Here is a 10671-nt window from a genome sequence, read left to right on the forward strand (position 1 = left end):
AAACACCTTAACTAGTAAGACACTCATTCTACTAATGCGCCCTAGTCATACTAGTGCACTAAATTGTTTTACTAGTGCGTACAAAGAGCATACTAGTACATGGACCTTAAACTGGATATCAAGGATATTGAATAAATGCTGAAATGGCTTTCCATAGTCCTACACTTTAGGAGTGTGATCTCAAACCTGCTCCGATTTGTGAAAATGAAAAAGTGTCCTGTGATGGACTTTCACTTTCATTTGAACAAACCTGGCAAGTTTGTAAACACTGTAAAAATCCAAAAGATTACCAAAGTTGAGTAAAAGCTATAGCGCACTCCCGCCCGACAATCCTAAATCCGTCCCCCCATGGGAAAACTGGGAGGACACAACAATCAACACATATCAGGCTGCGAGAGCGAGAGCGCGCCTGCGCGTCCCCGACAACAAGTTTTCGCTTCTGCAAAATCGAGTTGACTCAAGTCGGTTGTCTGTTCACCGGGATGGAGATGAAACAAAAGCGGGGGTGAAATGTTCAGTTAAAGCGGTTATTTCCCCGATAGAGTGGTTTGGTCGCTCGCGCCAGGTAAGTGAACGCTTGACTGGGCTCACAGTCACACCCATCGTAATATCTCATCTAATGGGGATATATTTAATCATAGAATGACAACTTGATGGAAAGTTGAAATAGTTGAAAATTGGGGTTTTGAAACCAAATGCGCTGTTTTGGATGCTTTGAAATGCGTCATTATGCCATTTGGTGTTTGCGTGTTAGATTTTTCAAACGTGTTGAACGTGAACACATTAAATCACGGAGATTAAAAAAAAAAAAAAAAAAAAAAAAAAAAAAAAAGTTGCGCTCAGGCGACTCTCAGAGAAAGACTTTTTTTTTGAAAAACTTCGACCACAAGTTGACATCAACCCAAATATTAAGACGTATTTCTTTCCAAACTGCGTCGTGATCAACGACTCGTCTTTGAGCCAGTCTGCTGAAACTTCTGAGTCATCCCTAATTGCATTACTAATCCTTCTTAAACCTGCCGGTACAAGTGTGTGCAACCAGCTTTCAGCTGTTAACAAACCTCTTATAATGAGGTAGAAGAAGAAAAAAATGTTTTCACCCTGCACTTTTTTGGTGTGTGTGGTTAGCCTTGCATCACTCTAACATCTGCGCGGTGTCTTGATCTATTCTAATTGCAAGGGAGTAGATGCACGCTGGAGGTGTGTTAGTTTACGTGTGAGCTGAACAGGATGGGACAAGCATGAGTTCAAAGAGCTTACTGTGCAGAAGTCATATCTCAACATATACTTTCCCTGTACTAAAAAATAAATAAATAAAAAAATGCATTGAATTTGTATGAAAAATAGAAGCAGAGGTTGTTGCAAGTCCACGTCTTTTGCTAATGAAAGGGAAGACCAGGCTAGTTGTCAGTTGAGGTCATCTGTGGCTTCTTACGGTTGCAAAACCCCTGGATAAGCCTGATTTCCTCTCTCCTTTTGTGCTCGTATATTACCAGAGATTTGATTTTTGTCATTGTGCTCTATTTGCTTAGGCTGGTGGACCTTGCGACTGTAAGCTTGGAAAGATTGTTTCCGACCAAGTTGACCCTCCTCCCTCTCCCCTATGCTCATCAACCTGACTGTCGCCGTCAAGGAATCTCGTGCCTTTCATGGAACACTGCCTCCTCTCCCCGCCGATTCAGCGCCCGTACAAGTGAAAGTCATGGATTCGTGCACGATGGCGGTGCCTGTCTTGCCACCTCAACCGCCGCCGCCACCTCCCCCTCCTCCACCGCCTCCACCTGCCTCCTCACTGCCTTTGAGCCGGACGGACAGCGCCCATCGGAGCCGGCTGAGGAAACTCAACTGGGAGCGTATCCCCAAAGAGAAGGTGGAGGGGAGGAAGAGCGTGTGGAGCGGTGTAGGCCTGGGCGAGGACGAGTTCCCGATTGATCTGCACTCTCTGGACGAGCTGTTCGGCCAGAAGGACAGTAAGCTTCAGGACGGGAGCGCCACTGCGAGACGACGGTCTGCTCTGTTACGCTGCAGAACTCCTCAGGATAGCCCAGAAGAGGTCAGTTCATTCAAATAACAGGTCTTTTTTTTATAATTGAAACAAAAATACTGTTTTATTCAGCTTACTATGACCTTCATTTTACAGATCACTCTACTGGACTCCAAACGCAGTATGAACATTGGCATATTTCTTCGCCAGTTCAAAATGTAAGCCCATTCTTCTTACCTGGAACTGGAACAAGCGCTTAAATAATTTAATAACACATAAACTGACATTGTTAGACACGTTTGACATCTTGTTAGTTAACTAGTGTTCTTAGCTAATTATCAAGGTGTCAACTTGATTGCTATAACAACTATAATGACACAATAGAATCAATGGATATAATAATCAATTAGCTGCACTTGCAGAATTATGTAGATTCATTATTGTGTTGAAGTATATGAGGCTAATGAAGTGCCCTATTTGGCTACAACTCAGAGGCATTGTTTTTTCAGTCTCAATAAGTTTGCTATCTGAAGATTAAATAGAGTACATGATAGCAGCTATGCTGTTTTGTTACAAAGCATTTACATTTTAATTGTTAAAAATATTATTGGACAAAATATAAATGGAAAAAACTAAATTTTTACTAGTATTTTCTTTTATTTGAAATGTTTTATAACAGAATCCATCCATCCATTTTCTGAGTCGCTTCTCCTCACAAGGGTCGCGGGCGTGCTGGAGCCTATCCCAGCTGTCATCGGGCAGGAGGCGGGGTACACCCTGAACTGGTTGCCAGCCAATCGCAGGGCACATACAAACAAATAACCATTCGCGCTCACAGTCACACCTACGGGCAATTTAGAGTCTCCAATTAATGCATGTTTTTAGGATGTGGGAGGAAACCGGAGTGCCCGGAGAAAACCCACGCAGGCACGGGGAGAACATGCAAACTCCACAGAACTGTGAGGCTGACGCTCTAACCAGTCGGCCACCGTGCCGCTTTATTAAATTATATTGCAAAAAATAACAATACTTTCGTTGTTCATTTTCTCCATCGTCGGCCAAGGGAATTTTGTCAAATGTCCACCCCTATTTTGAATCAGCGCAAGCATGTTTCATGCATTATACAATGAGAAATCATGGAAAAAAACAACTAAACATTATCTTGCAACGTTATCAAAAGTGTTTAAAAATAAAATAATTCTGGGATACAATGGACACAGACTCTTTTAGAAATCAGTGTAGCAGTTTTTGCGTAATTCTGTTTACTAACAAAAAAATTAAAACTAAAATTTTTCCATCACTTTCTGGTTTCATCCTTTTGATTGAGGTCCAGTCCCGTCAAGATAAACTAGTGCAGGAAACAGACATGTTCAATTGTGCCCAAGGGGGACAACACTTGACTTGAACTGCCATAAATCAAACAGCATGTAGTTGGTGTCTGAAGACTGAAGGCAGAGGGGGCGATGTATGTGTCATGCATGGGTGTGTTCCTGTCGGTATTGCAGGGGGACAGGTGCAGGGGAGGCTCCAATCTAAACAGATGGACTGGACGTCCTAAAGTATCCAAGTTTAGCACTTGAGAGTCCGAGTTGACACCTGCCAGGGCCCTTCAGAGTGTGTCTCCTGTTTAAGTGACCCCTTACTATGACGGACCTTCCTGGTGGCCTCAAGTCATCCACTCTAACTTAAGGCTATCTGCCAAGTCCCAATGGGGGATGGGGGTGGGGGGTGGGGGGGGGGTTAACAACTGGAGCATAAGGTGCTCTCAATAAGACTAGTCAATATGGGAAAGTACCAACTTTGGGGGCATGGGCAAACTGCCTTAATGTACTTAACTTTCTACCGCTCCTCACATAAATGTAATAATAGTGATCTTTCAAAATGATGTGAAGTCACAGTTGTTATTGTGCTGAATAGTTTGTTAGAGTTCAAACAATACCTCACAACTTCGCTCTTTTGTGCTTGGCCGAGGTAATAAATCTCAGTTTTGATTTACATAACTACATTAATAAGAGTTTTCCTGATATGCCTAAATGACTGAACTCTGTAATCACTCATTATTGCAAGAAACTAATCTTTGCTCAAGTTCTTATGTCAGATTTCTTGAGATTGTTCCACTGAACATAATCTTGTGACAATAGAGTGTGTACAGGCTACTGTATTTAGTCAATAAGTAAGCACTTATGAGAGTAATATTTGAAATTTAGGACAGTGATAACTGTTATCAGCTGTGTACAGTACATACAGTAGCATCCTGGTGTTGGAGTATAAGGGTGTGTGGTTGGCCATAAGATGAGGTTAATGAGGTTAATAAACAATTGGAGTAAAAGGTGAGCAGTGTCACTGGGTAAGAAAGCCAGAAGTCAACCAGATCAGTTTTTTGACACAACTTTCCAGTGTGGCGTCAACCAATCGCCTCTGCTGTACATGTTGACTGATTAGAAAAGGAAAAATGTCATTATCTCATGTTTCGGTGAAAACAAAGAGGTGATATTGCTCACAGGAGGGAACTGGGAAATGATACAATTGCATGTCTGGTAGCCCCATTGCATGCATGATGACATACTGATAGGGCATTTGGTGTGTTCTTTTTTCCCCCCCCGAAGGCCGGCTAAGGAGATAGTTGAGGATATCAGGCATGGAGTTGGGGATCGTTACGGCGCAGAGAAGCTCACGGAGCTCTGCAAGCTGCTACCCGACAATGAGGAGGTAAAGCGCACCCCCACGCCATTCAGCCAACCTCCTCACCTCCTCCGCCTACTCATCGTCTGGCTCTGGTTAGGATGATCAAAACGTTCACTGTTACACCGTGTTGTATGATGTGGTCTGTTTCCGCAGAAGGAGCATGGTGAAAGATATTGGAATCGACTGTTAAACAGCACTCTGGTTTGCTGGATTTTTCTCAACATCTGTTCTCTTTCAGGAATCTCGCCTGAGGAGCTTTACCGGGGAACGTCGCTGGCTTGGAGAGCCTGATCTTTTCATGCTCCTGCTGGTGGAAGTCCCCAGGTACACTCCACCTTAGCCCTGCTTTGGATACTATTACCCACCATAACCCTGTGAAACCAGTGTGCATTTTTTGTTTTTCCAGCTTGATTCATAGTTTGAGTAGTCTGTGACTCACATGCGTCCTCTTGAAATGACGTGTGTTTACTTAAGTGATGACCAGGAGTGCCTTTTTTGTCTTCATCATCACTCATCCATGCTTATTCATTCATCCATCCCCCTTGCTCCCCTTCAATTAGTTTTCGCCTACGTTTGGATGCCATGATCCTACAGCAAGAGTTTGACCCTGCTCTGACCTCTCTGTGTGTGGCAGCCAGATGTCTGAGGGAGGCGGCCAGAGGTAAAGTAACAGCGGGAGTTATGCACTCTAGTGCTATCAAGATCTTTGTCTTGGCCTTTTTGAATGCTCCCATATTGAATTAGTCCAGGGTGGTAAGTAGAAAACGCAGAATGCAGATGATCTTCTTGTTTTAAGAGAACCCTAACACCAGGAGTAAGGACTCTTGTTTCTTACTAAAATAAGTTTGCTCATTTTTGTCTTTTAGAACTGCTGAGCTGTCCTGAATTACACTCCATCCTCCGTTTGGTGCTTAAAGCAGGGAACTACATGAATGCTGTAAGTGGCTCTCTCTTTATCTAAGACAGTATTTGTTTTCTTCTCCTGAGCCAGACAAAGCCAAATTTTGAATTTTGCAAGATACACTATACGCTAGGAAAATGTCCTTGGATTTTTTGTTTTTAAATTATTCAAAGGTTTGTTTATCTGACCTTGTATGCGACTCCTCAGGGTGGATACTCAGGGAATGCAGCTGGATTCCGAATTTCATCACTGCTCAAACTGGCTGACACCAAAGCTAACAAACCCGGCATGAACCTGCTTCATTTTGTAGCTATGGTAAGAACTCAGGTTTTGATATTTATACTGTAGTAGAACCAGAACCAGTTAAAAAGGACGTAAAGTCAGGAAAACACGGATAAGATAAAATTAATCCCGACAAAGTAAAATTACAACAAAAACAATTATATAATACTACAGAAAAGTTGTAATTTTATGAGAATAATGTTGCAATATTGGGAGAGTTAGAATATTACAAGTGTAAAAGGGATGATTGTTGAAGATATTGTCAAGTTATAGAAAAAAATGAAAAACTTCACAAATGTTTAATTATATTACCGGAACGTCACAAATATTTAATTATATTACCAAATTAATGTATACTACTGTATGGAACTTAGCTGTTAAACATATGAATATTTTATCCGATTATAAACACTTTTTCCCCTCGATATTACAAAGACTTTGTGCGCATAACACACTGCTTTTTCCTCTTTCTTTCTCTTCCACAAAACTGTAGCCAGACTGATCCTCAGAGCGTATGAGTTTGTCAGCATTTGCAAATTACGTTTTACTTTATTGGGAACAATAGGTCTAATCATTTGTTTGTCTCCACAGGAAGCTGTGAAGAAGGATCAGAGTTTACTGTCATTTCCTAGCCAACTGGGCCATGTTGGCTCCGCCTCTAGGTCAGTGTCTTCCCAAAACACGGATCCCATTGAATGACTATGAATATTACAACCTCATCTTATTAGCATCACTCCACCCATGTGACAGGCTTAAAAAAACTAATGTTCAATTGAGCTCTCCTTATTAAGAGTCTTTTGTGAAACCATTATTGACCATGACGGTTGAGAGCGTAGTCCTTTAAGCTAGACTCTTGGTTTAGGATGTAAAACTCTTTTTAATGTCAGTTTTTGAAACTGTAGGTTGTGCGAGGAGTCTGTGTTGGAGGATTTATCCAAGTTAAAAAGCAGAGTGCTGGTGCTGAAAGCGAATGTCCGGACAGAGAGACAGATTTTCCAGCATACACAATCTTTCCTAGAGGTAAAGCTCATTGATTAATGCCCTCATTCTCAATTTAAGGTCACACAAACCATCTAACATATTTTCTAAAAATATACGGACAAATGTATTGTTTATTAAAGTGTTTGCATCTATGTGCAGGTGACAGAGGAGCGTCTAAAAGAGGCAGAAGATGAGGTTGAGGGCATGAGGATGTCAAGTCGAGCATTGGTGGATTTTTTCTGTGAGGAAGATAGCACATTTAAATTAGAGGAGGCCTGCAGGGTCTTTGACTTATTTTGCCAGCGCTTCCAAAAAGCTGTCAAGGTTAGATCCAGAAATGAAACGAGCCTTTTATCATGTAGAGGTAGCCTTGCCGCTAAATACACCATCCTATCTTTTGTCATAGGAGAATGCAGAGCGCGAGTTGAAGGAGCAGAAACGTCTGGAACGTCAGAGGGTGATTGGTGAAAAACGTCGGTCCGTGGCTGTCTGCACAGGTCTCGACCTGGGCCAGAGCCTGACCAGAGACCCTCACAGTCAGGAGAACCAAGATGAGCTGGAGAGACTCCTTGAGAAGAACTTGAGCTACACCTGGAGCCGTCGTAGCCTGAGAAGTTCTGACACGCGCAGGTACTCTCACCACCTGCACAGCGACAAGAGCTTCCCAGAGCTGGGCAGCAGCCCCACTCCCATCAGCTGTCACTCAAACAGCTCGTCTGACCACGAGACATCTACTGTGCTTTGTAGCTCTCCCGAGACAGATGGGTTTTGTTCTCCGGCTGGTCAAGAAAGTGTTTTAGATAGAGACAACAAGAGTCAGTCGAGGCAACACCAGGTAATCAATCAGTGTATGGAGGTTGTTCAAGAATCTCACGTTGGATCGTATTCACAACATGGACGTGGCTTCACGGTAGAGCAACATGGGTCCGAGAGTATTTCTCTCCAAGTACAGCCATCAGAAACAAGTGGACTTACAAATGAGGACTCATTGTCATGTAAGCAGAAGGCTACCAAGAACACTGAGTTTTCGCCCAACTCCCGTCGGAATGGTGCTGCTATCAACGCAGATACCCCTTTACTGTGCACTAATAGGCAGAACTCCAGTCATAGACAACATTTTGGAGTGCCCCTGACTGACAAGAATAATTCTGTTCAGAATAAATTAAATAGTTGTCGTGTTGATGACAGTGACAACCGCGCTGCATCGTTGCGATATCGGAGATCTGAGAAAGAATCGTTATCTGTTAATGTTACAGATAATGTGGAGTTACAGCCACTAAACAGAGGGATTAAAGCAAGTGTTGCAATGTCTGGGCCTGATGAGGGTCTGAGGAAGAAGATAAACACAGGAGGGTTGTTGACTCCTGTCGAGGAAAACTGGATGCCTTCCAGTCTTCCAGAGTTCAGCCAGTCACACCCAGAGGAGAGCTTGGATGTGTTGAGTCCTGAGGGGGAGCTTGCGAGGTCATACTCCCGTGTTGGGGAAACTCTAGAGTGCCACACGCTTGTGAAAGGCCTCCGATCCTATGACACCCTGTCACCACCAACATCCCCACTGCCGCGACCAGGACCAAGCCTTTGCTCCAAGTGGAGGAAAGAGCGGGAGGTTGATCCGACAACTCCAGCTTCTCCATCGTTAAAGGAGGAGAGTCGAGCCTTGAAGGGTCCTGTGCGTAGTAGCATCAGAGCCAAGAGAGGACCTGGGTCATGTGCAGGACCTTCCAATAGCACAGGTGTTCCAAGAGTACGCCCCAAAACTGAAGCTACAAATATTGGCCCAATACCGTCTCTAAGCCACCCCACGACCTCACGCTTGTCCTTGCGTTCGTCTCAAGTCACACAGCCTGCTTCACTTCATGCGGAGGAGAAAAGAAGTAGCAGCGCACGAGAGGGACCACAGACTGCTAAAGAGCCACAGACTCCTGGAAAGTCTCCCCTGACCCATAGGACCTTAGAGAGACCACCAAAAGACAAGGTCTCAAGCAGGACCCAGTCAGCATTAGTTAGAGGAAGTCCTCTCCGCGTATCCAAACGAGTCGCCCCGAACCCTGAGACTCAAGCTACCACTAAGGCTCTCCCGGCCCACAGTCCGTCTTCTGCCACAGCAAAGACCATACGTACGGCTGTCATGTCTGCAGGCCGGAATAAAAACACTATGACCACAAACACGGGCCCCTGTCCTACCTCTAAAAATCCTTCACGAATTCCTGGTCCCAAAATGCTTCGACCTACAACAACTCAACCACTGTGGAAGTAAATTTAATATATTTTAGATCCTTTCTCTCAGTCTATGCAGAGCTGGTTATTTCTTTACATAATGAGTTCTTGTACATTAGGCTCATTCATCTGCTTGTAACTGATCGATTTTGGTATTATTTGGGTCACATTAAGTCATGTGTCTCATGTGCAAGTAGAAGAGTAAATCCTCTTGAGCCCTACCTCGTCTTACACTTTGTATCCTTTGCAGGCAATAGGATACAACTCAATTGGTGTTTGAACAAAGAGCCAAATCATCACGTTGTGCCCAGTCAGAACGCTTGTGCTCTTGTTAAAGTGTATTAATCCGTTGCAAAAAAATCATTGTGTTCTCATTGTGTCGTGGTACAAACTTTGTATCTATCTATTGTGCACTTTTTAAAACTGAAGAGGCAGCGAGGAGACTTACTGTTTTTTTCCTCTTGTTTTGTATCAGAAGAATATATAACATTTTTGAATAGTCATGGCTGTTATTCACTGTATTATTTGTATATAGCATAAATAAAGGAGGTTATATGGACAAAGGCGTTTCTCTCTGTTCCTATGGTTAACTTAGACAAGCCATTACCAAAACCAGACCCCCCACCCCCCCCCAAAAAAAAGAAAAATAGTCTTCTATGATGGCCTAATCATTATAAGGAACACTGACGTACATTTAAGAGCACAATTCTAATATTTGTTTTCAATAAAATTGCTTTTTTTCAAACACTGCACTGCACTGCATCCAGTACGTGTACGTGGATGTTCAGGGGTGGAGCCAGTGGGGGTAGCACTGGACTCCCCTGAAATCTGATTGGACCCCCCAGGAGCTTCCTCCAGATGATTGACATATCACGGCACCGCACGTGCGAAAGGAACCGTTTGCATTTTGAAATCAGTGCTGCCTATTGACTGCTAAGTCCCTCCTGTACAGTAGTTGGCGCTATGCACCAGAAAGAGTTGTAATCCACATTTATTAGGAGAAGAAGAAGAATCGCCACAGAAGAAGAGGATTTGCCCCGTTGACAATCTACGACGTTATTCTAAAGTAAGTTTTACGGTGGTGTCCTCATGAGTCACTGTTTAAAATCACTTTTGTGTGCAGACAGGAGATCGTTTTGCTAGCAGCCACGGCTATCAAGCTAAACTTAACGTAAAGTTACATCTCATGGCGGCAAAAACGAAAACTTGCAGTGTTTCAATAAGCAACCAGTGCAGTGTGCCAGTCTCTCTCGCCCGCTGGCACACACAGACACGGGCACATGGACAAGTTACATCTCATGGCGTCTACACAACGTGTACATTTCATTCGGGTTGCTGCTTATATTGCCGTGTTTCTCCAATGATTTTAGAGGACTGAAACTAGCAGACAATCGGCCAGCAAGCTGTTTCGTGCTCAATTGGTTCAAATGAAAGATGACGTGAAGGAGGGTGGGAGATTATCCTTCACGTTTTCCCCTTTGTTATGTCTCTAAACTGTTGGCGTACTGATGTTTGTTTAAAAGCTTTAATACTGACAAGGCTACAGTGTCAAAGGTTTTGCTGTTGCATTTTCCCCCTTCTATGCAGCATCTTATTTCATGCATAATGTACTGCACAACAG

The 10671-nt window shown here is 43.4% G+C and overlaps 1 protein-coding gene across 1 annotated transcript; it reads left to right on the plus strand.

Moving 5' to 3' along the window:
* The first annotated feature begins 384 nt into the window (after positions 1 to 384).
* Positions 385 to 9613, plus strand: fhdc2 (FH2 domain containing 2). The gene is made up of 12 exons (XM_061686416.1): positions 385 to 565; positions 1533 to 2053; positions 2141 to 2202; positions 4591 to 4693; positions 4908 to 4993; positions 5230 to 5330; positions 5536 to 5606; positions 5778 to 5885; positions 6444 to 6514; positions 6755 to 6872; positions 6993 to 7157; positions 7240 to 9613. Exons 2-12 carry the CDS (start codon positions 1604 to 1606, stop codon positions 9088 to 9090), a joined length of 3186 nt encoding a protein of 1061 aa, XP_061542400.1. The 5' UTR covers positions 385 to 565; positions 1533 to 1603; the 3' UTR covers positions 9091 to 9613.
* Positions 9614 to 10671: the final 1058 nt, after the last annotated feature.

This window comes from Phycodurus eques, chromosome 9 (assembly GCF_024500275.1).
Source record: "Phycodurus eques isolate BA_2022a chromosome 9, UOR_Pequ_1.1, whole genome shotgun sequence".
Taxonomy (NCBI): Eukaryota; Metazoa; Chordata; class Actinopteri; order Syngnathiformes; family Syngnathidae; genus Phycodurus; species Phycodurus eques.

What these genes read in the sequence shown, in the direction of transcription:
- fhdc2 (XM_061686416.1), top strand. Translation starts at nt 1,604, where the DNA reads ATGCTCATCAACCTGACTGTCGCCGTCAAGGAATCTCGTGCCTTTCAT. An exon ending in CAGGGAACTACATGAATGCT is followed by an intron (nt 5,607 to 5,777) that starts GTAAGTGGCTCT and finishes GCGACTCCTCAG; the next exon opens with GGTGGATACTCAGGGAATGC. An exon ending in ATACACAATCTTTCCTAGAG is followed by an intron (nt 6,873 to 6,992) that starts GTAAAGCTCATT and finishes ATCTATGTGCAG; the next exon opens with GTGACAGAGGAGCGTCTAAA.